Source organism: Oncorhynchus masou, chromosome 7, assembly GCF_036934945.1.
Source record: "Oncorhynchus masou masou isolate Uvic2021 chromosome 7, UVic_Omas_1.1, whole genome shotgun sequence".
Classification (NCBI taxonomy): Eukaryota; Metazoa; Chordata; class Actinopteri; order Salmoniformes; family Salmonidae; genus Oncorhynchus; species Oncorhynchus masou.
In genome coordinates this window covers 17,858,630-17,885,389 of record NC_088218.1, presented here as the reverse complement: position 1 = coordinate 17,885,389, position 26,760 = coordinate 17,858,630, and the positions used below count along the sequence as shown (strand labels likewise).

Here is a 26,760-nt window from a genome sequence, read left to right as displayed (position 1 = left end):
GTGTCATCTGCGTAATGGTGGATTAAAGAATCACCAGCAGTAAGAGTGACATCATTGATGTATACAGAGAAGAGAGTCGGCCAGAGAATTGAACCCTGTGGCACCCCCATAGAGACTGCCAGAGGTCCGGACAACAGCCCCTCCAATTTGACACACTGAGCTCTATCAGAGAAGTAGTTGGTGAACCAGGCAAGGCAATTGTTTGAGAAACCAAGGCTGTTGAGTCTGCCAATAAGAATGTGGTGATTGACAGAGTCGAAAGCCTTGGCCAGGTTGATGTAGACGGCTGTACAGTAATGTCTCTTATCAATGGCGGTTATGATATCGTTAAGGTCCTTGAGCGTGGCTGAGGTGCACCCATGACCAGCTCGGAAACCAGATTGCATAGCGGAGAAGGTACGATGTGATTCAAAATGGTCAGTAATCTGTTTGTTAACTTGGCTTTCGAAGACCTTAGAGATGCAGGGTAGGATAGATATAGGTCTGTAGCAGTTTGGGTCTAGAGTGTCTCCCCCTTTGAAGAGGGGGATGACCGCGGCAGCTTTCCAATCTTTGGGAATCTCAGACGATACGAAAGAGAGGTTGAACAGGCTAGTAATAGGGGTTGCAACAATTTCGGCAGATAATTTATGAAAGTGAGGGTCCAGATTGTCTAGCCTGGCTGATTTGTAGGGGTCCAGATTTTGCAGATCTTTCAGAACATCAGCTATCTGGATATGGGTGAAGGAGAAATGGTGGGGGCTTAGGCGGGTTGCTGTAGAGCAGGGGTGTCAAAGTCAAATGGACGGAGGGCCAAATAAAAAATTTAGCTACAAGCCGAGGGCCGGACTGTTCGAATGTTCATTGAAAAATTTTTAAATGACGCATATAGTCTAGTGAACCTAATTGAACCTACTGAAAACCTAACAAATATATTCCAATATGATCAGATAAATAAAGCAATATTTTCTTATGGCTCTGTCAGTAATCTTTAATTTTCAACAGACACAAAAGACAAATTTCCTTTATATAAAAATCCCCATAACATGAACATTAAATGAAAGAAACCGGTATTCAAGGCACCATCAGTAGCCTATATTTTCTATTTTAGCAAAAGTGGGCTAAATTTTCAAGGCTTTACCGCACAACGCTTCCTGGTGTATGATACAATGATAAGCTGTCAGCTCACCTGTCGCGTTTTCCTCTTGCATCTTTTCCCGTATCTTCGCCACCAGTCCGCTCCTGTGTCCACACATCGCAGGTGCTCCGTCGGTTGTCAAACCCACGAGTTTTTCCCAAGGCAGCTCCATCTCATTTACACATCTTGACACCTCTTCATACAAATCATGCCCCGTAGTTGTGCCATGCATAGGACGTAAAGCCAAAAACTCCTCTGTCACGCTTAGGCTGGAGTCCACTCCGCGGATGAAAATTGACAACTGGGCAATGTCAGAAATGTCGGTGCTCTCATCCACAGCCAAGGAATATGCAATGAAATCTTTTCCCTTTTTCACAAGCTGCTCTTTTAGATTGATGGACAACTGGTCTACTCTCTCGGCAATGGTGTTTCTGCTCAGACTCACATTTAAAAAGAGTTGCCTTTTTTCTGGGCAAACTTCGTCACAAACTTTAATCATGCAGTTTTTGATGAAATCCCCCTCCGTAAATGGCCGGGCTGATTTAGCGATCTCTTCTGCCAAAATAAAACTGGCCTTGACAGCAGCCTGGCCTTGTGATTTGGCTTTTTTGAACAGAGCCTGTCGAGATTTGAGGCCTCGTTTTAATTCCTCTGCCTTTTGTAGCCTTTGTTCCATGTCCATATTCTTGTTTTTGTCCGCGTGTTTCGTTTCATAATGTCGTCTCAGATTATACTCTTTCAGTACCGCCACACTTTCTCCACACAGAAGACACACAGGTTTTCCAGCTACCTCCGTGAACATATACTCCGACTCCCACCTTGTTTGAAACCCCGGTTCTCAGTGTCCACCTTCCGTTTTGCCATTTTTGATGGGTATCTGAAAGTTAATTTTACTGTGATGCTGACGACTGCTGTGCCAATAAATATTGAAATGAAGCAGCCTACTGCTCGGTGCGTCACCGTTGCATTGTGGGAAATGTAGTATTGGTGCGTGTAAAAGATCTGCGGGCTGCCGGCTTGCTGCGGTCTGCGGGCCGGTTCTAATAATAAATCAAGATCATCCCAGGGGCCGTAAAAAACCTTCTCGCGGGCCGGATGTGGCCCGCGGGCCTTGACTCTGACATATGTGCTGTAGAGGGTGCCGGGCAGTTGACCGGGGTAGGGGTTGCCAGGTGGAAAGCATGGCCAGCCATAGAGAAATGCCTATTGAAATTCTCAATTATCGTGGATTTGTCGGTTGTAACAGTGTTTCCTAGCCTCAGAGCAGTGGGTAGATGGGATGAGGTGCTCTTATTCTCCATGGACTTTAGTGTCCCAGAACCTTTTTGAGTTTGTACTGCAAGATGCAAATGTTTGTTTAAAAAAGCTAGTCTTAGCTATCCTAACTGCCTGTGTATATTGGTTCAATAATGTCTTCATTATGTCTAAGGACTCTTGGAAGATTAGTCCAAATGGGGACTAAAAGAGATCCAAATCAATCAAATCATTACGAAAGCCTTTCACAACACAGTGTGTGACATGACCGACAACGTGGATACCAGCGTCACCATAGCAACCACCTGGCGTCAGTATCAGCGTAAGCAAGGATAAACATCAATGGTGCGTTCGTAAATTCACTTGGCTGGTTATTTAGGGTGTGTTCGTAAATTCAATCTGGAGTGCCAGAGTGCGCTCAGACTGCAACTGGACGTTCATACATTTGTTTAGCTCTCGGAGCGTTCAGAGCGCCCACTGGACGCTTTGGCTAGCAGTCAAGCACCCAAGCTAACTGGCTAAAAGTGGCTAAATTGCTAGCTACTTCAAGACACAAATGAAAGAACACCTCACTCTAACCATTGTACTCGCCATAGCAGAGCAGATTAGGCTTTTTTCATGTTTGCTAGATCGTTTGTGACTAACTGTGCTGCTGGCAACAATTTCATAGTTTTTTTTGCCAACTTCTACCGACCGGTAATTTTCTATGGGTGTTGCACGTTCCGAAATTAATCAGTTATTCAGCGTTCTGGCACAAACGAGCGTGCTCTGAAATTGGAGTAGATAACCAGAGTTCATTTACGAACGCACCTGAGAGTGCTCTGAAATCTGAGTAGATTGCCACAATGAATATACAAGCGCACCCCTATTCCGATTTCAGTACCAGAACGCAGAATAACTCGCTAATGAATGAACGCACAACACCTGTTGAATATTACAGGTATCAGGAAAAAAACGTTATTCAATTGTTGCCAGCAGCACAGTTACAGTTACCAACTCTCCAGATTACATGAAAACAGCTTAACCTGCTCTGCGAGCGCGAGTGAAATGGTTAGAGTGAGGTGTTATCTCATTTATGTCTGGAAGTAACTAGCAAGCTAGCCAACTTTAGCCAGTTATCTTGGGTGCTCGACTGCCGTTGTGAGGTCAGAACGCTCATATCAACCCTACTCCTCGGCCAGAGCGTCAACTGTGCGCTCTGAATTTACGAACGAACAATCTGACATTTCTCTAAATTTACGAACGCACAGAGCGCACTCTGGCACTCCGGAGCGAATTTACGAACACACCCCAAGTTGATCGCGAGGCAGCGGCAGGTAGGCGACGTGATAAAATAACGTGATAATGTGTGCACATATTTTGAGCTGCTAATCGTGGATATTGCGTTTACTTTATAAAACCGTATCTGATTAATATGGTGTACTCATGAACTGACTCACTAGCCTATGTTATCATTGTTCGAGGTGAATTTTTCCTACTGTAGTAGTAAAGTCGTTGTCAACTTCGCATTCAGTGCATAGTTGACAGCATATTTGCGAGAAGGTTCAAATGATTGTCTTACTAGTGGTCATGTCAGCTCTTATGTCATGTTTATGCCATTGTTTGGCTATTTCCATGTCATAATGAGGTGTTATTGTTACCCCTTTGACTTTGTACTTGTCTCCCATTGAAGAAAAGGTGTGTGTGTGCACTGTGTTCAGAGACATTTAAAGGACTGTACAATAAACCTGTGGAGGCTGCTGAGGGGAGCAAGGCTCATAATAATGGCTGGAAAGGAGCTAATGGAATGGTATCTTACACATGGAAACCATATTTGATGTATTTGACACCATTCCACCTATTCCACTCCAGGCATTACCACGAGCCTGTCATCCCCAATTAAGGTGCCACCAACCTCCTGTGCAATAAAGTTATTTTTGTGTTATGCTTCAGCAGCTCACGTATCCATGGCTACCCGGATGGTGCAACTCGCTCAGCCCAAACCCAGCCTGCTCCGATTCCCTGACCGGTACTGCCACACACACACACACTGACAGACAGACAGACTGACTGACTGATTGTTTTCCTTCCAGACGGTCAGTCTACTGTCTAGATGAACTCCCACCTGAAAGAAATGGCTCCACCACCACGTTTGGTAAGATCACCCCACTCTCTTTCTCTCCCTATCCCTTTTTCACTCTCTCTTTCTGTCTCTATTTACTAGGCAAGTTAGTTAGGAACAAATTATTATTTTCAATGACGGCCTAGGAACAGTGGGTTAACTGCCTTGTTCATGGGCAGAACGACAGATTTTTACCTTGTCAGCTCGGGGATTCGATCTTGCAACCTTTCGGTTACTAGTCAAACGCTCTGATGTTTGTGTTGTGGATAATTTACTTTATAATCACCTTTTTAATGTTATTGTTTTTGCTGTAGAGTTGACGCCCCACTGGTCCCAGCTGTGGGGCAGGAAGCGGCTTAATTCTGGGTTTGAACAGAGCAGGGTAACACTTCATAATGTTGTACAGTATGTTAATGATGTGTATAATAATGCATGATGACTCTCCTCCTCCCTCTCCAGGTTATCTCCCCAATGGGAGGTCAGTGTAGCAGCTTTGAGTGCCTATCCATCCAATAGAGTGTTCTCTGGCTTTGCCCCGCCTCCCCACCATAGGCTGGGAACCTGACCGCCCCCTACTGGCCTCCGTGAGTACCACACACACACACAATGTATACCCCTCTATCTGTGTCTCTCTCTGCATATATCTATCTCGTTTCCTCTCTTTGTGTGTGTCTCTCTCTCTAGCTGAGCAGAGCGGTGCAGACTGCAGTAGCCAGTCCTAGGGTCTGCCAGTTGGCCTGTCCCAAGCGGAGGCAGGGTCTCTATTCGCCCCATTCGTCCAAGACCTCATTGGCACCCCCTCACCCAGCTGCAACCTCCTCCCGACTACAGCTCCTTGCCAGTAAGACACTTAGGATACCTCGTATTTACCTCAGACAGTAAGGTTTAGTAACGGCCACCCAACTACATTGCAAAGTAAATGTGGTGTTAATTTTTAGCCTGAAAATTGTCGCTACTCTATCTACAATGGTGGAACAAACTCCCTCACGACGCCAGGACAGCGGAGTCAATCACCACCTTCTGGAGACACCTGAAACCCCACCTCTTTAAGGAATACCTAGGATAGGATAAAGTAATCCTTCTCACCCCCCTTAAATGATTTAGATGCACTATTGTAAAGTGGCTGTTCCACTGGATGTCATAAGGTGAATTCACCAATTTGTAAGTCGCTCTGGATAAGAGCGTCTGCCAAATGACTTAAATGTAATGTAATGTACAACTGTCTTGCACACACACACTCTCTCCATTACTCTCTCTGTCTCCTTCCTCCTCCCCATCCCACCTCCCCTCTCCCAGTCCCTAAGTCTGACCACCCCCAGTATGCCCAGGACCGTCCAGTCATCTGGCCAGTGCCTGGGCCTGTGAGGAAGGCAGTAGCCAGTGAGAGGGTGCAGGTCCTTTCACGGCCCAACCAGCGGAAGGCGCTGTTCCAAGGCTACAACCCGTACACGGTTACCCTAGCTGCACGCTCTGCTAGCGCCTCACCACGCCTACAGGTGAGCTGTGTTTCTCTCATTTACTAATTTATTTAAATAATTTAATAAAAATAATTAGTTTGTCTGTTTGTTTATTACAGGAGCTTTGTCTGCCCCTGCCGCGGAAATGCAAGGGCAAATAGACGAATGCATCTCATCTCACACCTCTACAGTACCTCCAGCCGCCTCTTCTTCAGATACTCAGTCTCCTGTACAGCATGTCTATGTCCCTGATCACCACTGCTCCATAATAAAGACCCTCTATGATCTCATTGAGGCATGTAGCTGGGTCTTTTGTTCTGGTCCAATGGGACCACTGGCTTTAGAAGGTGGATTGTTTAGTGCTGCGACGTTCAACAGTGTGCTGTTCATTCAACTGAACTGAAGTGACTTTTACTATCACCAAATGGGAGTTGTCACGCACCTAGAATATTACAACGCACATTACATACATAAAGCGAAAACCACCTGAATAAAAAAGTGTACCTTACTACAATTACACAGTAAAATATATGTGACAGATGAAGGAAACCTGAAAAAGGATGTAATATCTTTAATGAATATTCCCTCTCATGTTAACCCACTACTGCACATACAGTTGAAGTCGGAAGTTTACATACACTTAGGTTGGAGTCATTAAAACCTGTTTTTCAACCACTCCACAAATTTCTTGTTAGCCACAAGGGGCTACGGGTTCCCAACTAGGAACCCCTCCCCCCCCCTTCAGCCCACAACGGTGGCGCAGGGAAAGCAAAAATATTCTTAAAAATATTTAACCTCCACACATTAACAAGTCCAATAGCTTAAATGAAAGATAAACACCTTGTTCATCTACCCAGCATGTCAGAATTTTAAAATGTTTTACAGCGAAAACATAGCACATATTTATGTTAAACCACCACTAGGGAAACATACAATATGTAGCCACATGGCTATGCAAAATAGCACAATCACAAACGCAGGATTAAAAGAAAAATAATTCACTAACCTTTTGAAAATCTTCATCAGATGACAGTAATAGCACATGTTACACAGTACATTTGTTTTTTTCAATAATATGCAATTTATATCCATAAATCTCCATTTACATTGAGCCATGTTCAAAAAATGCAGCAGAAATGACCGGAGAAATTATAAATATCTCCAGCAGCTAACGCCAGATAACAGCAATAAACATCATAAACTTTAACTAAATATACATGTTCTACATATATTTAGAAAAATACGCTTCTTCTTAATGCAAACGCTGTGTTACATTTATTTTTAACGTTACAGAATTCATTCACTATTCAATAATCTGAGACGGCGCTCAGCCATTAGCATTATTTCTCTACTATGTTGGATTCGACAAAAATACAATTTTATAACATAAATATTTCCTTACCTTTGATGGTCTTCAACAAGAATGCCGTGGAAGGAGTTATACTTACCTAATATAACGTTTGGTTGCAGTTGGTGTGTCTTTGTATTAGCAAAAGCTAACATCTTCAGGTGAATTACTCCAAAAAGGACTTCTGATCACGAAAATTGCGCATCAAAACTTCAAATTTACATATATGTCGACTAAACTGGTCAAACTAAGTGCAGAATCAAGCTTTAGGATGTTTTTAACGTACAAAACAATTGGCGATTAAATCAAACGTAACGAACTCTCTTCAACCAGATTGGAAAAAAAAGTCTGTTTTTCCAGAGCGCGCTCCTGAAAACTCGTGACACCTCAGTATTTTACCCACCAAGCAGTCAAAGCTCGTGCTATTTTCTCCGTTGCACGTCTCATTATAAGACGGGAGCGTGCTGAAGAAATAGAAACTGTTCCCAGAGCCATAGCTGGTTGGCAAGGGTGGGGGCGATGACGTCAAAGTTGGAGCAACTTTCTTTGGAGAGAGAGAGAGTTTGGGAGAATGGCTGCCCTGTGAGTTCTGCTTTATATACAGACATTCTCTTCCATTATTCTGACATTTCACATTCTTAAAATAAAGTGATGATCCTAACTGACCAAAGATTTTTACTAGGATTACATGTCAGGAATTGTGAAAAACTGAGTTTAAATGTATTTGGCTAAGGTGTATGTAAACTTCCGACTTCAACTGTTGTTTCCCTCCGGCAACAGAAAACCATTTTGCCCCTTACAACCTCCCATGTGAATTGTTTTAAATTCAACAATCCAATGAGGCAGTATGATGTATCAATTTGGGCAGGGAATTTCTTTCAGGAAATAAAACAAAAACACATGTGAGCACATGGTAAGATACATTAAATTTACCCCTTTTTCTCCCAATTTCATGTTATCCAATTGGTAGTTACAGTCTTGTCTCATCGCTAGAACTCCCATACAGACTCAGGAGAGGCAAAGGTTGAGAGCCGTACGTTCTCCAAAACACAACCCAACTAGGCTGCACTGCTTCTTGACAGAATGCCCACTTAACGCAGGAGCCAGTCACACCAATGTGTCAGAGGAAACACTGTACATCTGGCAACAATGTACTGTGCCCGGCCCGCCACAGGAGTCGCTAGTGCACGATTGGAGAAGGACATCCCTGCCAGCCAAACCCTCACTGAACCCAGACGACACTGGGCCAATTGTGCCCTGCCCCATGGGTCTACCGGTCGCGGCCGGCCCCCGACATAGCCTAGACTCAAACCCAGAATCTCTAGTGGCACAGCTAGCACTGCGATGCAGTGCCTTAGACCACTGCGCCACTCGGGAGGCCCAGATACATTTCATTCTTTTGCATGTTTAAAGCTGCAATGTAATTCTTTAGGTGACCCAACAAAATGTACATAGAAATATGAGTTCTAGATCTGCCATTTTCATTGAAAGCAAGTCTAAAAAGTGGTATATCTGTTCTATGTGCAATATTTCTATGCTTTATTTTTTTAAATTGAATTGTTCCATCTTTTACTTTGCAGTTCGGCTACTTTTCATTGCAATATCATGCTCAATGAAATACATGTAATTTGATGTAAAATGATGGCCTTGGTCAATGTTTTTTTACAACATAACCACTGACGTTTACTGGCAATGGACACAGGGACATTCAATGAGCAAAGGGAGCCTAATGGATCAGTTAGATCATACCCTCTGATAGTGAGGACAGTCAGCTTGAGGACAGTGACAGTGAAGAAGAATGGACCCCAGAATCTGTTTGGACAGGCAGTGAAATACTAGGTTATGCCCAACTTGTATTTTCATAGGAAAAGAGTGCTTGCTTCTACTAAATTTCACTTAATACATGTTCTGTATCTGATTTTCCTTTGTGTTTTAGCCTACCTTTATGGCACAGCGTTGCCCTGAGGCAACAAAAACAATGACCTATTTATGCTGCAATAGTTTGTGTTTGGGTGCTAGGGTCAGTCTGTTAAATCTGAAGTATTTCTCCTGATATTCGGTGTTTTGTGTGAATTTAAGTATGCTTCCTCTACTTCTCTCTTCTTTCGGAGGACCTGAGCCCTAGGACCATGCCTCAGGACTACATGGTCTGATGACTCCTTGCTGTCCCCAGTCCACCTTGTTGTGCTGCTGCTCCAGTTTCAACTGTTCACCAGACATGCTCACCCTGACCTGTTCACCAGACATGCTACCTTGTCCCAGACCTGCTGTTTTCAACTCTCTCTTTCTACCGCACCTGCTGTCTCTAACTCTGAATGATCGGCTATGAAAAGCCAACTGACAGTTACTCCTGAGGTGCTGACCTGGTGCACCCTTTACAACCACTGTGATTATTATTATTTGATCCTGCTGGTCATCTATGAATGTTTTAACATCTTGGCCATGTACTGTTATAATCTCCACCCGGCACAGCCAGAAGAGGACTGGCCACCCCTCAGAGCCTGGTTCCTCCTATGTTTCTTCCTCGGTTCCTGCCTTTCCAGGGAGTTTTTCCTAGCCACAGTGCTTCTACATCTGCATTGCTTGCTGTTTGGAGTTTTAGGCTGGGTTTCACTTTGTGACATTGGCTGATGTAAAATTGGCTTTATAAATACATGTGATTGATTGATATGGGGGGTAAAAGTCGTTTATATATTATCAGAAAACCTACATCTTCCATGACCCATCTCGATTATCTTGCATCTTTTCTATTTTTTTTCTGGATGTTGCTGCAACACCGCTTTATCTCTTCAGCAAAAATAATCTCTTCATCCTCTGACTCCACCCTGCGGTCTGGTTCACTTTTCTTTTCACAATAGTTCTGACGTCAGCTCTGGGGAGTGGAGAGTGCAAACGCACACGCGCCTTTAGTTGGAGAAAGAGCCCATTCTCAACTTTCCGCAAAGGAAACGATTTCAGAAGTGTTTTTCCTTCCGTTATCTCTACTTGCTTTTGGACAATGCTTGACCCACACATGTCCGTGTGTTGACAGCGCTAGACACTGTGTGTGTGGTGTACACTACAGCTGCGTCTTTCCCCGACTCACCTATAGAGCGTAGGCCTAAACAGGTAGGCCAGGTAGGCTACGGGAGCGAAATCAGGAAGAACAAGCACATCTGATTGTTCACACTTTTTCTCTTACCTCTGCAACTAAACTTCTCCCAATAACGTTTGCAGTTTTGATAATTCTTCTTCGGAGAGAGTTGAAGCGTGAAGATGGAGCTACCAGTTCCCAAGAAAAATATGCTGATTCTAGTTGATGTTTTCTGTGTGGTTATCGGTAAGTGCCCTATTTCTCTCTCTCTCCAACAACATGGCTGATATAACATTATTTGTTGTAATAACCAAGGACACAACTCGCTCTCTCTGCCGTCTACACATGCGCAATGCAATAGGGTAGCACTAGCCACCGATAAATCAATAAAATAGTTGTTTAAGACTGAGATGGTGGGGGATTTTGTAATCCATGTTTAGGCAGGCTACACACACACACACAAGCACAAGCAAGCCACAGGCCAAAGCCCAGCATGCCGGACACTTTCCATTACAGGCCAGTCATAAGAACATGTGTTTTGTGTTACACACACAGACAGACACACCGCAATAGTATTGTAATAGGAAGAGAGTCAGCAGTGCTAGTGTTTATAGCTTGTTTAATGGATTCCATCATTGTCTGTCAGCACAATACAGGTGGTCACAGTGCCTGGTGGAGTGGTGTAACACTGATCTGTATTGATTCAAGTACTGTAGATTGTAGGCTAGTCATTTGCTAGTCATCAAATTGCATAATCACATTTACTATGATTTTAAGTTTACAATTTAACAGTTACAATTAATGTATGACGACCATTTAAAAAAATGATCTGTACGTGTGCTTTTCCCTATTGCTTCCAGTGTGATTGCTGCATTTGTGTTTGGAGCTGGGGTGTGCATGTTCGGACTTGTACTGGACTCTCAATACTACAGGATCTGTAGTTTAGAATAGACATTTTGGTCTCCTACCCCCTCTATCTCCCACTCCCTCCACATCTTTCCCTCTTCATCCATTTCTTCCCCCTATCCCCCACTCTGTCTTCCTCCCCCACTCTTTGTCTTCCTCCCCCACTCTTTGTCTTCCTCCCCCTCTCTTTGTCTTCCTCCCCCTCTCTTTGTCTTCCTCCCCCACTCCCTTGCTCTCTTTCTATCATGGTATCTAGTGAGTGAGAGAGTAAGGTTGTTTAACAGTTAAGCTGTTAACAGACGACATCACCTCGTGGCATAACCATGTTTGTTGACAGTCTCAGAGGGCTGTGTGTCTGGACCTGGGGTCTGACATTCCCGAGTGGAGCAGCGGTCTAAGGCACTGATTCTCAGTGATATAAGCTTCACTGCAGGCCCTGGTTCGATTCCAGGCTGGATCACAACTGGCCGCGATTGGGAGTACCATAGGGCGGCGCACAATTGACCCAGCGTCGTCCGGGTTAGGGTTTGGCCGTCATTGTAAATATTTAACTGACTTGCCTAGTTAAATAAAGTTTTAAAAAAAGATGACAGGAACCATGTTTGTTAACAGACTCAGGGGGCTGTGTGTCTGGGCCTGGGGTCTGACGACAGTAAAATCACTCTTTTCTTCTTTCAATATTTCCTCCCTCAATCTCTCCAGTTGCTTATTTTTCTTTCATCTCTCCTGCCTCCACCCTCTCTCTCTCTCTCGATAGTGGTCTCTGGGGGTAGCGGTAATCAGTCTACAATTAGTGACAAGAAAACTATTGGGATTTTTTTATTCCCAGTTCAGATAAGAGTGATATAGGGTTGTGTTTTTGTTAGTGTGCGTGTGCATACTTGTGTTTTGTTGGCGTGTGTGTGTTCATAGGCCATAGCCCAGCTTCCTCACTGTCATTAATATAGTAGGAATGTGCCTAGTTGACAAACTGGATCTGATCTGACAAAGCTTTTCCTCAATCCTCTTTCTTTCTCTCCCTCTCTCATGCTCCCATCCCTCTTTCTCTCCCATCCCTCTTTCTCTTTCTCCCATCCCTCTTTCTCTCCCTCTCCCTCTCTTTCTCTCCCTCTTTCTCCCATCCCTCTCTCATTCTCCCATCCCTCTTTCTCATTCTCCCCCATCTCCCATCCCTCTCTCTCCCTCTCATTCTCCCATCCCTCTTTCTCTCCCTCTCTCATTCTCTCTGTTTAACTATTTGCTCCTCTCCTTTGCCTTGTTAACACTACAGACAAATAAACTTTACACACACACACACAGGCACATTGAGTTATTTCTGCCACACACTCTTTTAACAAAAATACCTACCAAACGCCACCCAAACCAAGCAATCTGCTGTTATATGCATAACAAAGGGGCCTGATGTATCCATAATTTCATATGGACCTTTAGATCATTCAATATTGACTGGTGATTGTGTGAATGGGACAGATTACGGTTGTAAGAACTGTACACACTCTCTGGAAGAATCTGATTGGCAGACAATGATCATGTTCATTCTACGGGTCATTCTAAGGAATCTAAATTAATATAGTTTCACATTGTGTCAATGTTTTTCACTTTCTTCCCAGAAGTTTGCTGTGATGGGGGGGGGTCACAGTCCTTTAAAAACCTTGGGTCATCAAACTTTCTCTGGAAGTGAACATGAGACCTAAAACAGCTGCTGTTGCTCTAAGTTCTTACTGTTATTTATGTCGCTTGGGGTTAGAAGAGCATCTGCATCAAACTATAGACTGATACCAAATGTTGTTGGGTTAGTTTATTTATCTATTTGATTTTCTGGGTTTTGCGCACAACGAGAGTTAGAGAAGATACTCTGCCGCTGTTTTACTGACTCTCTCTCTCACACACACACCATCTCTCTGTGCCAACTATGTGTGTGTGTGAGAGAGAGGGGGGGTATTGACTTTTCCTGTGTGGAAAATAACCAGGATTCTGACAGTACAGTGGGAGTACTACAGCCATAGAGCAGGAAGTGGATCAGATTTGATCAATTTGTGTGTGTGTGTGTTGTAGCTGTTGGGTGTGACTAGTAGGTCAGTGGAGTTGTGTACGTTTTTTGGCGTCTAGTCTGTAGAATGACAGGAACACTTCTTAGGTTCCTCCTTCCTGTGAGGTCAGAGGTCAGGAGGAAGTTGATCATGTGCCATATCTCACCAGACATTCCTCCATGTTTGTTTTCTCTGGGAGGCTTCTGGAACTTTCTATCTAGCCAAATGAGAATGTGAAACAATGTTATCCCCTCTTCTTCTTTCGCTCTGACCATTCTGTTACTGAAGACCAACCCCCTCGGCCAAGATAACTGTGTGGGGCGGGGGGGGGTTCAAGAAGACGGACTATGGACTCTGCTTCCTATATCTGCCACTGGACACACAAAGCCAAGCCCTCTGAGTCTGTGCCACATCGCTGTTCTTTCTACATCTCTGAGGAAGGTCAAGATGTGTGCTACAAACTAACCTCTTCCGAAGAGAATGCTTGAATCAGTTTTCCTTTGGGTTCATTAAAACATCTCCAGTACCACTGGATCCCAGGTACGGCTCGTCACCAGTTCGGTTACTATTCAGCAGGGTTGAATGGTTCAAAATCAGTTCCAGATTCACTGTTACCACATTGCCTTAATAGTGTTGGTTTTCAATCTTTCATCTATTTATTCACACACTCCCCTTTCTCCTTCCTTGTTTTATCAAATCCAGCTCAGCTTACTCTCTGGAGAGAGGAACAATCTTGGTTCAACTCAACCCTGGGCTACAATAACACTGTAGCAGAAACCTTACTGAAATAAAACTGGAGATTACTACAATTATACGTTTGTGTGTGTGTGTGTGTTTATTTCTCTGACACTGCAGCAGAGTGCTACACATACATGCACACTTCATCCTCACCCTAACTACTACTCTCCAGAGAGCTGTCTTATCTAACTGTTATCCTAGAACCCTACAAAGTTGACATGACTTCAAAGTAAATACTAGTTAGTAAACTTCAAAGTGGCTGAGTGCATGCTTGACCTAGCGGAATTAAGGTTGACAAAGTAGTCACGCTGTTCATACGTCGCTGATGAGTGACAATGTGAACAGGGCAGGCGCCAGAACTAATCAGTTGGACTGGCATTTGATTTTTAGAGGCGGGCCTGTTTTTTCCACGGAACCTCCAGTGTGCACGCACTTGCGCCTTCACACATTTTGGTAATGGGTGTTATGATAAAGACAGCTTGAGTTTCAAGTTTGGGGAAGCTTACAAGTTATCCTACCATTTCTACCAGTTATGATTATTTTAATACTGTGTACATTTTCGTGGAACAGTTTTTAATTTCAATAACTTTTTTTGTTTCTCAAAATTGTCACATGGTTAATCAATCTTAATTTAAATAATACAAATATAGAATTTAAAATTAAACTAATGCAAGAAATGTTTGCCATATGGACACAGCCTACACCGTGATCCATTGGAAGAAATGAGCGTATGGAACTATGAGAGAACAAATTCTTATTTACAATGAGGCCTACCCCTGACGACGCTGGGCCAATTGTGTGCCGCTCTATGTGACGCCCAATAACGGCTGGATGTGATGCAGCTTGGATTCGAACCAGGTACTGCAGTGACGCCTCTTGCACCTAGATGCAGAACACTGCGCCACCCGGGAGCCCCTGTAACTTCCATCATCAACTAAGTAAAATACATAAGCCTAAATCTGACAAAAACAGTAGAAAATATCCTGGTGAAAATTCAGGTTATTTCAATTGCATTAATCGCTACTCTGCCTGTCTGCCTCCCATTCAATCATTTAATCAATCAATTAGTCAAGTGTATTTATAAAGCCATTTTTACATCAGCCGATGTCACAAAGTGCTATACAGAAACCCAGCCTAAAACCCCAAACAGAAAGCAAGGCAGATGTAGAAGCACGGTGGCTAGGAAAAACTCCATACAAAGGCCAGAACCTAGGAAGAAACGCAGCGAGGAACCAGGCTCTGAGGTGTGGCCAGTCCTCTACTGGCTGTGCCTATTTGTCTTGATTTGGGCTATGGGTAATGAATTGTAACATTGTATCAACTCAGCATGTTGGTGTGCTCAGGCGTGCGTGCTCCCCCCTCAACATTATCAGGACAGAAAATCAGCATTGCTCACAGCACTCAAAACAAAAGACAATGAAAAAAATGAAAAAACTCAAATGATGGTTATGAAATAAACCAAAACTTTTTCTCACAAGTGTAGCAGGTTGTGAACTCTGCAAACCACGATTCCACTCTGAGAAGGAAAATGGTAAATGACCAATACATGCATTAACATTAATGTAAACAAATGACGGGGATTAATGGTACAGGTACTAGGCCTAGTGGTTATATATGTAATGGTGAATTGATACAAATAAACAATCGAAGGGCAAACAATTCACACAGTATTGGAGAGTTGATTGAATGCATCCTGGAGAAAGACGCCCAGATCTCCGCAACACACCCTTTCTTCTTGTCTCAACATTTGAAATTATACTCGAGACATTATAGATGCTTTACGCTAAGCCTATTGCCACACGCGCTCCCAAATTGCTTGCTTCCAAAATAGGCATAGGCCTATGCACTTGTGATGTGAAACAATACACTGTTGTTTAAAAAAAAAAAAAAAAATTAATGATCAAGCTGTCTGGTAAAGTATTTTCAATGTTTTTATTTAGACAGGAGTAATTATAATTTTGGCAAAACATCCATTTAGTTTAGGGGAAGCCAGAATCTGAACAGTGCGCTGTGCACCTGCCAATTTCCCTTTCTAATTCGCAAGTGGATGAAACCAGAGATCTGTATATAATGAAGAGATTCTCATGTCTCCGTCCAAACAATTTGAGTCGTTGTCCCAAAGGCAGGAATGCAGGCGACAAGCTCGGTCTGCATAATACGGAAAGTATTCAGACCCCTTCCCCCTTTCCACATGTTTATGTTACAGCCTTATTCTAACATGGATTACATTTCATGTTTTTCATCACACTATACCCAAAATGACAAAGCGAAAACAGGTTTTGATTTTTTTTGTGTGCGAATGTAATAAAATAAAAATGTAAGTGCCTTTTATAACCTTAAGTGTTCAGACCCTTCGCTATGAATTGAAATTGAGCTCAGGTGCATCCTGTTTCCATTGATCATCCTTGAGATATTTCTACAACTTCAACATCAACAAATTCATTTGATTGGACATGATTTGCAAAGGCACACACCTGTCACACAGCATGTCAGAGAAAAAAATCAAGCCATGAGGTCGAAGGAATTTTCCATAGAGCCCCTAGACAGGATTGTGTCGGCACAGACCCGGGGAAGGGTACAAAAAATGTCTGCAGCATTGAAGGTCCCCAGGAACACAGTGGCCTCCATCATTCCTAAATGGAAGAGGTTTGGATCCACCAAGACACTTCCTAGAGCCGGCCGCCCGGCCAAACTGAGCAATCAGGGGAGAAGGGCCTTGGTCAGGGAGATGACCAAGAACCCGATGGTCACTCTGACAGAGCTCCAGAGTTCCTCTGTTGAGATGGGAGAACCTTTCAGAAGAACAACCATCTCTGCAGCACTCCACTAATCAGGCCTTTATGGTAGAGTGGTCAGACGGAAGCCACTCCTCAGTGAAAGGCACATGACAGCCCACTTGGAGTCAGAATCTCTGGTCTGATGAAACCAAGATTGAACACTTTGGTCTGAATGCCAAGTGTCACGTCTGGAGGAAACCTGGCACCATCCCTACGGTGAAGCATGGTGGTGGCAGCATCATGCTGTGAGGATGTTTTTCAGCGGCAGGGACTGGTAGACTAGTCAGGATCGAGGGAAAGATGAATGGAGCATAGTACAGATTGATCCTTGAAGAAAACCTGCTCCAGTGTGAAGGTTCACCTTCCAACAGGACAACGACCCTAAGCAAACAACCAAGACAACGCAGGAGTGGCTTCGCGACAAGTCTCTGATTGTCCTTGAGTAGCCCAGCCAGAGCCCTGACTTGAACCCGAGCGAACATCCCTGGAGAGACCTGAAAATAGCTGTGCAGCGACACTCCCCATTCAACCTGATAGAGCTTGAGAGGATCTGCAGAGAAGAATGTGAGAAACTCCCCAAATACAGGTGTGCTTGTAGCGTCATACCCAAGAAGACTTAAGGCTCTTATCGCTGCCAAAGGTGCTTCAACAAAGTACTGAGAAATGGGTCTGAATACTTATGTAAATGTGATATTTCAGTGTTTTATATTTAATACATTTGCAAAAAAAGGAAAAAATATCTGTTTTATTCTTTGTCAATATGGGGTATTGTGTGTAGATTGATGAGGAAATACTTTTATCCATTTTTAGAATACGGCTGTAATGTATCAATGTGGAAAAAGCCAAGGGGTCTGAATAATTTTCAAATGCACCTTATTATACCCATAGACAAACATTGGCAGTAAAATGGCCTTACTGAAGAGCTCAGTGACTTTCAATGTGGCACTGTCATAGGACGCCACCTTTCCAAAAAGCTAGAACTGCCCCGGTCAACTGTAAGTGCTGTTATTGTGAAGTGGAAACGTCTGGGAGCAAAAACGGCTCAGCCGCAAAGTGGTAGGCCACAAGCACACAGAATGGGACTGCCAAGTGCTGAAGCGCGTAAAAAAAATCTCCTCTCCGGTTGCAACACTCACTACCGAGTTCCAAACTGCCTGTGGAAGCAACGTCAGAATAACAACTTTGTCGGAAGCTTCCTGAAATGGGTTTCCATGACCGAGCAGCTGTATTTCTGTCTGTAATAAAGCCCTTTTGTGTGGAAAAACTAATTCTGATTGGGAGGGCTTGGCTCCCACAAGTGGGTGGGCCTATGCCCTCCCATGGCTGTTCCCCTGCCCAGTAATGTGAAATCCATAGATCAGGGCCTAATGAATGTATTTCAATTGACTGTTACTCAGTAAAATCTTTGAAATTGTTGCATGTTGCATTTTATATTTTTGTTCAGTATATGACTGGTGGAAGTTCAGTTTGCATCAGGGGAGCATGTTGTCTAGTGACAGGGTTCATAAAAACAGGAAAAAAATCACCAGGGTGTATAAAAACATTGTCCTGTCAGATTTGAGTGTGTGTGTTTGCACACCATTGTGTTGTCAGTTGAGACAGTTTTATAGTCTATCCTGGTGCCAGTCTCTGCTCTGGTCTGTGAGTCACTGAACTATGGGGAGAGAGCGAGGGAGTGAAAGCAAGAGAGGGTGAGAGCAGGGGGGAGAAAGGTTTGAGTCCGGGAAAGAGAGGAGAAAGGTTAAAAGAAAAGTCCATGGTCTCTTCCGTGAGAGATCAGTTTAAGGGAATTTCTCATGGTAACTTTGTGTATAAATAAATAGAGAATGGGACATTCATTGTGTGTGTGTCGCGCCCGATAGTTGGCTCCCATGCCCTTGTCAGCAGGGCTCAGTGGTGAATGTTTAAGGCTGTTACACTGTTAGGCATATCTATGGTGATGGATGTGTGTGGGTGCATTTCCATTAGAGTGCACACAGAGTATCTAAACCCAGAGACCCACGACGCAAAACTTCCAGGAACGCTTCGTGAATCAGACTCGACAGACCAGGCGGGTTTGGGAAGTCTATGGGAGAAGTGAAAAATACTCCCTTTGCTGCTAATATTCTCTAAATCGACCTAGGTGTCTTAGGTAGCTGAACATGTTACCCCAACCTTGTGTGGAAGTGACAAACTGACATGTTTTCATTTTGGTGTAAAATAACTATATCTAAGGCGGGCTTTTGATTTGACGGCCTGCTCATGCGCAGTTCGGAGCGAGACGACCGTTAGACCCGATAAATTTTCTGAGCTTAGCTAGTCAACGTTGCCATGACATCGCCTACAAGCGTGATTGTGGATTTCTATTGTAGAGGCAGTTTCTAAGCATCGTCATACTGTACTATACAATCTTTGGATGGCGTGTGTGTGTGGTGTTAGCTAGCAGCTTCCTCCCCAGGGGACAGAGGTCACTGATATACTGCTGACCAATAAGTGCCTCGAGGTGCCTTCACATGCCCATGTATTGTTCACAGTTCCTGTCCAGCTGATAGATTTAAACATGTCTGTCAGAGCCTGTTGAGCTGCTTCTCAATCTCACCTAGGCCTATACAGAGACAAGTTCAGCACCATGTTGATACTGTCTCCCTTGACCCACTCCGACACCCCTCCTCTCTCTCTCTCTCCCTCTACCCTTCCTATCGCTCTCCCCTCTTCCCAGCGGCCCTTCCGTCAGCGGTCTTGACGTTAATGTACAGCCCGTACCAGAGGGGTATCTACTGTGATGACGAGAGCATCAGATATCCTTACAGAAGAGACACCATCTCCCACAGGGCAATGGCTGCAGTCACCATTCCCTCCTCCATAGTCATAGTAAGTTTGATGAACAACTTGATGGTTATGTACAAAATGGCACGCTATGGTATGAGTTGACCTCTGCTATGCTATGAGTTTGCCTCTCTCTCCATAGATAACTACAGGAGAAGCGTACCTGGTGTACTCCAAGCGTCTCCACTCCAACTCTAACTTTAACCAGTACATGTCAGCTCTCTACAAGGTCAGTTGGAACACGGGTCAGTTTTGGGCTGACAATATGTGGTCTTAGCTCGAATTGGCTAGCTGCCTCTTCCCAATTTCATTGGTTCGGGATAGTGGTTAAATTGGCCTGTGCTGTGCCTCTACTAGGTGGTGGGGACCTTCCTGTTTGGAGCAGCTGTGAGCCAATCACTGACTGACCTGGCCAAGTTCACCATCGGCAGGCCACGCCCTAACTTCCTGTCTGTGTGTAATCCCACTGTGTGTTCTGGGTACATGCTGCAACTCAACTGTACTGGCAACCCTCGAAACGTCACTGAGTCCAGGTGTGTATCTTTCTGTCTGTCTTTCTTCTCTTGCTGTGTGATGCAATGTCAACATGTTTCTCTCTGTGTTCCAGATTGTCGTTTTACTCCGGACACTCTGCCTTCGGGATGTACAGCATGCTGTTTCTAGCAGTGAGTGTTTTTTATTTGTGTGAGTTTCATACACACGTGAGATGACGATTAATGTGTGTGTGTTTGTGTGTAGTTGTATGTGCAAGCACGTATGCAGGGGAAGTGGACTCGTCTGGTCAGACCCACAGTGCAGTTCTTCCTCGTGGCGTTTGCGTTGTATGTTGGATACACCCGGGTTAGCGACTACAAACACCACTGGAGCGACGTACTGGTGGGACTGCTGCAGGGAACTCTCATCGCTGTGCTCAACGTGAGTGTGTGTAGGAGGTGTGTGTGTGTGTGTGTGTGTGTTTGTACATGTGCTGAGCAATTAAACCGAAATGTCTGTAGTTCTTTGGTTTTGGAACAACTAATTGACCAATGTCAGTTCAATTATTTTAATTCCATTCTGTTTTTTCTGTGAGCTCAATGTGCACATTGCACAGTTTCTCTATAGAGATAAATCAGATCAACCCCGAACTGTGCGATGTAGTAGGGAGTTGTAGTTTACAGAATATACATGATCTAAGTGACTGATAGTTGGTATTCAGCAGTCATAAAAGTATTGGGGCGGCAGGGTAGCTAGTGGTTAGAGCGTTGGACTAGTCACCGGAAGGTCGCAAGTTCCAACCCCCGAGCTGACAAGGTACAAATCTGTCGTTCTGCCCCTGAACAGTTCCTAGGCCGTCATTAAAAATAAGAATTTGTTCTTAACTGACTTGCCTAGTTAAATAAAGGTAAATAAATAACTTTGAACTATTAAAACAGTGATTTTGTCAGAAACCGTAGGCAGCAGCTCTATAGAGATGAGATGATGACTTGGAATTAAATAATAAAGTCATCAAATAAAACAAATGTATTATACACAACAACCGAGATATTTTATTCAAGTAATGTTAATAAGTGATGAGCAGTAATGGCAGTCACTGCCCTCATGGGACTTTTGTTTTATTCTGTGTTACAGCATTTAATCGACAATGCATTTAATGTTTCAAATAAAATTGACAAATCTAAAACGTAATTATTTTTTTATAATCGACCTGAAACAGAAACGACCTCAAAAAGCACTAATCGCTCAGCACTGCTGACTTTAGACTATTCTTTTTTCTCAGGTTTGCTACGTCTCTGATTTCTTTAAGCTCCGCCCCCCTCGCTGCCCACGATCAGAGACGGCTGAAGACGAACACCTAGAGGCCAAACCTGGCCTGAACCCAGACACACAACTACACAACAGCCACTACAACTATACAACTACTACAGCCTGAACACAGACTAACAACTACACTACCACTGCAACTACACAACAATCATGGCAACCGTGGGGAAGTGGCGGCAACAGAAATTTGGGTGGGCATTTAAAAAAAAAATTTATTACAATGTTTTGTTGTTGGGGAAAGGAGATAAATAACTTCCTGCAATGTTGCCATGTGGCCAAGAGAGAAATGTACCGTTTTATAGCTGTCTATGAATTCTATCTGATGATGTTTGCATGTTTAGGTAAAAAGACGACAAATAATTAGAGCCCGACCCCGTATTGGATTTTTGGGTCCGATACCGATTCTGAGGGAGGGAAAATCACAGATTACTGATATCTGTCGATATATTGGTTTTTTTAGAGGTTGAATGAAAAACAGACCAAATTGTGCTTCAAAGGATCAACAGATACTCTAAATGATGATTTCTTAATTAACTAAATATTATAGTTAACATTATTTAACAACATTTTATTTGTGGTTAACAGGAGATCAACCAAAAAGCAATTATGTTCTCTATAAATTCGACAGTGAATACAAAGCTTGTTTAGTTGACCTTCTTAGGTGCAACTTAAAAATGTCTATGGCAGTGGAAAAGAGGTATGAAAAAGTATTTGTGCTAAACCACCATAAGGGTGGTCATGTAAACAAACACTTTATGGTCCACCATGCAATGAGAGTACGTTACGACAAGCACACGCTAGCTGTTCATTACGACAATGTTTTCTTAAAGAAACCTTATTTACATAACACTGTTATTCAATACAAAATGTATTGGCTATACATTTCAACTGCAAATGGCATGCGCTGATGACTGAAAATGTTTATGCATGTAAATTCTTGCTGCACTGGTTTTTGTCACACGTTCTAATTTCGCGAGCTAGCTAACATTAGCTACTTATCTCATAATGAATGCAAGCGCATGGCCTGAATGATAGATTTGCGCCAACTGTCTTGTTTTTTGCAGATTGCATATTTCAGAAAACTAACTAAATTAGCCCACGAGCTAACATAATAGGCCCTGACAGTATCGGTCTTCTTTTTGTATCAAGGACGAGTGTTCACTTTGGCGTCAGTCCAGTGTTGGCACATACGTAGCACAGATTGCTGGCTAGATAGCTAAGCTAACTACCTTGCTGGTTAGCTAGCCAGCTAACGTTAACAAAGTGAGACTGTGATGAGGACAGGGCTTCTTGCTTGGTGAAGTGTACCTTTGATTATTTACTCATGCTGGCTGTGGCAAGCTACTCAAGCTACAAACCACCATGTCTACTTTCCCTCACATTGTGGACTAGGGCTGAATGATGTTCAATGAGCAGCTGGTAGAGTGCCCTCTTTAGGCAACCATTGAAAATGGAGCAGACATTTGTTTATTCTATGTATATAATATGGGCACTTTATCTGTGGAATAAAGGCAGATAAAAATATAGGCCGATTTAATATCGGTCGGGCTCTACAAATAATGTCCCATTTGGAACACTGACAAGGAAAGAGCAGTACTTAAAAAAAAAATATATATATATATCTCTAGAAAGAAAATAGGTTTTTGCTCCCAGTGGGGGCACCCATGCCTACGCCCCTGCTGTCTGGCTGTCTGTGTGAGAGAAGTGTGTATATCAGTGTAGGCTCATTGTATTGGCTGGACTGGAATGAATGGAACGTATCAAACACCTCAAACATATGGAAACCACATGTTTGACTCTGTTTATTCCGGTCCAGCATTACAATCACCCTGTCCTCCGATAGCTTCTCCCACCAGCCACCACTGGTGTATATGAGAAGATGTGTATAACCACTCACATGCACATGCATTTAACTTTGTATTTTATTTTAATACAATGTACTAAAAGTATGGATGATGAGACAGTTTTTTAACAGAGACAAAGAATTATTGTGTAGTTCCCTAGATTTCAATTATGCTAACAGGAAACACTGAAACAACTTTTTTATTTTTTTAAAAGTATGATTCATTTATATTTCCTGTGCAGCAGCATCAACCAGATTGTCTTCTTGGGATTTGTAGTTTGAGTGTCCTGTAGTTATTTTTTAACCCACCCACTAGTCTAGTTTGTATTTGTAAATGAGTTTTGTGTGTTTGTAATGCTTTGATCCCTTTTACCTACACTGGAGCTACTAATCCTCTCACACTTCTTCCATCAAGACAGCGGTCTCCAAGCCTCGTGCTGGGGAGCTACTGGGCTGCAGGCTTTTGTTCCTGCCCACCACCAACCTACCTGATTTAACTAGTCGTTGAGACCTTGATTAGCTGAATCAGGTGGGTTAGTGTGCTCATCCTGTAGTTCTCCAGGGGTACCTAGCATGTCTGTAGAAGACATGCATGTACAGTATATGGAATGTAAAACAGTGTTGCATAGATAATTACTTTCTAACTAACTGTTTATTTCTGTCGTATCTCTAAGAATGTAATACCACTACTAGCCCACTGTGATGTTTTTTAAAATGTTATTGATGCAACTTGTATTAGTTACTCCAGTTCATTATATATAAAGCTGTGTATAACCTGCCTTCTCGCATGGCAACACAGGTCCTGTGAGATCATGATGCCATGTGCTGCCTTTGAAATGTTGATAATCGTCAGTGTGTCAATGATTGAGTCACTCACTGAGGATGTTCTCTGAAAAACACATTACACTTCTGCAAAGGGTTAAGATATACACTATATGACCAACAGTATGTGGACACCTGCTCGTCCAACATCTCATTCCAAAATCATGGGCATTAATATGGAGTTGGTCCCAGCTTTGCTGTTATAACAGCCTCCAATCTTCTGGGAAGGCTTTCCACTAGATGTTGGATCATTGCTATGGGGACTTGCTTCCATTCAGTCACCAGCATTAGTCAGGTTGGGCACTGATGTTTGGCGATTATGCCCGGTTCTCAGTCGATGTTCCAATTAATCACAAAGCTGTCCGATGGGGTTGAGGTCAGGGCTCTGTGCAGGCCAGTCAATTTCTTCCACAACGATCTCGACAAACCATTTCTGTATGGGCCTCGCTTTGTGCATGGGGGCATTGTCATGCTGAAACAGGAAAGGGCCTTCCCCAAACTGTTGCCACAATGTTGGAATGCACAGAATCGTCTAGAATGTCATTGATTTCCCTTCACTGGAATGAAAAAAAAAACAGCCGAAACAACTATTCCTCCTTCACCAACCTTTACAGTTGGCACTATGCATTGGGGCATGCAGCATTCTCCTGGCATCTGTCAATCCCAGATTTATCCGTTGGACTGTCAGATGGTGGAGTGTGATTTATCACTCCAGAGAACGCATTTCCACTGATCCAGTGTCCAATTGCGAGCTTTACACCACTCCAGCTGACGCTTGGCATTGCACATGGTGATCTTACACAGAGCGCGCGTGCACCATCTTGCATACATTTATTTAGTCCCCCCACACCAAACGCGATCACGACACACAGGTTAAAATATCAAAACAAACTCTGAACCAATTATATTAATTTGGGGACAGGTCAAAAAGCATTAAACATTTATGGCTAGGTAGCTTGCACTTGCTGGCTAATTTGTCCTGGGATATAAATATTGAGTTGTTATTTTACCTGAAATGCACAAAGTCCTTTACTCCGCCAATTAATCCACACTTAAACGGTCAACCGAATAGTTTCTAGTCTCTTCCTTCCAGCCCTTTTCTTCTCTTGACTTTATATTGCGATTGGCAACTTTCATAAATTAGGTGCATTACCGCCACTTACCTCGTTCGTCTTTGTCACCCATGTAGGTATAACCAATGAGGAGATGACACGTGAGTACCTGCTTCTATAAACCAATGAGGAGATGGGAGAAACAGGACTTACAGTGTGATCTGCGTCAGAAATATAACTTATTTCTATTTTAGCCCTTGGCAACGCAAAAGCTCGCTGGTGCGCGCACAATAATTGAATAACATAATTGAAAAATGTAATTTGTAATGTTCGCACACCAGACGCGAGCGGTGTAGTCAGCCTGTTAGGCCTGTGCGGCTGCTCAGCCATGAAAACTAATTTCATGAAGCTCCAGACTAACAGTTTTTGTGCTGATGTTGTTTCCCGAGGCAGTTTGGACCGCGGTAGTGAATGTTTGCAACCGAGCGGTCCTGTTCTGTGAGCTTGTGGCCTACCACTTCGTAGCTGAGCTATTGTTACTCCTAGACGTTGCCACTCACAATAACAGCACTTACAGTTGACTGGGGCATCTCTAGCAGAGCAGAAATTTGACGAACTGACTTGTTGAAATGGTGGCATCCTATGACGGTGCCAAGTTGAAAGTCACTGAGCTGGGTGTTCAATTTATACACCTGTCAGCAACGAGTGTGGCTGAAATAGCCGAATCCACTAATTTGAAGGGGTGTCAACCTACATTTGGCCATGTAGTGTATTTTATTGTGTTTGTATCCACACTGTAATCCTTCATAAGCTTGTCTGTAACAAACTGTAGCTGTAATCAAATGTATGTATTTCTTCTTGATGGAAAAGGGAACTTGATTTACAGAAGTGTCTTTCCTTTATAATCTGACAACTCCTGCTGAGACGAAAGTGCATGCAGAACCACAGTTACTGCTGTGGAGGGATGGGTAGAGAGGGATGATTGGAAGAATGGAGGGATGGAATGAATGCATAGGATGCCTTCAACTTCATCGATTCATCCAAGTGATTCACTAGGACTTTCCCAATGTTTGTTGGGGTGATGGCACACCAGACCCAGTGATGAAGACATTGCACATGTTGTCATAGCTTTATTTCAATTTGTTTTATTTTATTTCTCTGTATTGCATTTTTGTAGTTTATGCATAAAGACTAACTAAAATGCCCTTTGTGCATCAGACTGATTTTTGTTATTAAAGTGAGTGTGTGTGCTAGTTGATTCTCTAGCCCAATGAGGGAATAGTTGCTGAAAAGGGTGCAGGTATATATTCCCTGTACCTCAACCACGGTTGCTATAAAGCCCTGCGCATGATTACATTTGTTTACCATTTCACTGTATACACTGTGCGCTTCCTTGTAAGAACAGCCAGTGTTATGGTACTGATGGTTTGTACTACCAGTGCAGCACCTTCTAGTTATCACATTGAGGAAAACTGTAGCATTTTAGCTAAGCCTGACCTTTACCCTCATTCTCCTAACCTGTCAAGTTAGTTATTCTAACCTGCCATGTTAGTTCTAACCTGCCTACATAATTATCCTAACCTGAATGTAAAAAATAAAATAAAAACAGTATTGCCACAGTGACATGTACTTGGATG

The 26,760-nt window shown here is 43.2% G+C and overlaps 2 protein-coding genes across 4 annotated transcripts; both read left to right on the top strand.

Annotated features, from left to right (window-relative positions):
• Positions 1-4,801: 4,801 nt before the first annotated feature.
• LOC135543075 (sperm microtubule associated protein 2-like) lies at positions 4,802-8,860 on the top strand (the record flags this gene model as incomplete). Its single annotated transcript, XM_064970168.1, is given in 6 exon segments — positions 4,802-4,854; positions 4,932-4,988; positions 4,990-5,056; positions 5,157-5,313; positions 5,769-5,968; positions 6,049-8,860. Coding segments are annotated over 6 exon segments (576 nt in total), but the record flags the coding sequence as incomplete, so codon positions are not given.
• A 1,275-nt stretch (positions 8,861-10,135) lies between these two features.
• Positions 10,136-26,328, top strand: LOC135543418 (phospholipid phosphatase 2-like). Of its 3 annotated transcripts, none has more exons than XM_064970659.1 (8): positions 10,136-10,385; positions 10,494-10,596; positions 19,500-19,651; positions 19,749-19,835; positions 19,964-20,139; positions 20,214-20,271; positions 20,345-20,521; positions 21,363-26,328. In XM_064970659.1, exons 2-8 carry the CDS (start codon positions 10,533-10,535, stop codon positions 21,513-21,515), a joined length of 867 nt encoding a protein of 288 aa, XP_064826731.1. In that variant the 5' UTR covers positions 10,136-10,385; positions 10,494-10,532; the 3' UTR covers positions 21,516-26,328. The 3 variants fall into 3 exon arrangements, with proteins under 3 accessions (XP_064826731.1, XP_064826732.1, XP_064826729.1); XM_064970660.1 differs by having other exon boundaries at positions 10,136-10,394; XM_064970657.1 differs by having other exon boundaries at positions 10,136-10,596.
• The last annotated feature ends 432 nt before the right edge of the window (positions 26,329-26,760 follow it).

Coding starts and splice junctions, on each gene's coding strand:
- LOC135543418 (XM_064970659.1), top strand. CDS start 10,533: ATGGAGCTACCAGTTCCCAAGAAAAATATGCTGATTCTAGTTGATGTT. Junction 19,652..19,748: donor TTCCCTCCTCCATAGTCATA/GTAAGTTTGATG, acceptor CTCTCTCCATAG/ATAACTACAGGAGAAGCGTA. Junction 20,140..20,213: donor CGAAACGTCACTGAGTCCAG/GTGTGTATCTTT, acceptor TCTGTGTTCCAG/ATTGTCGTTTTACTCCGGAC.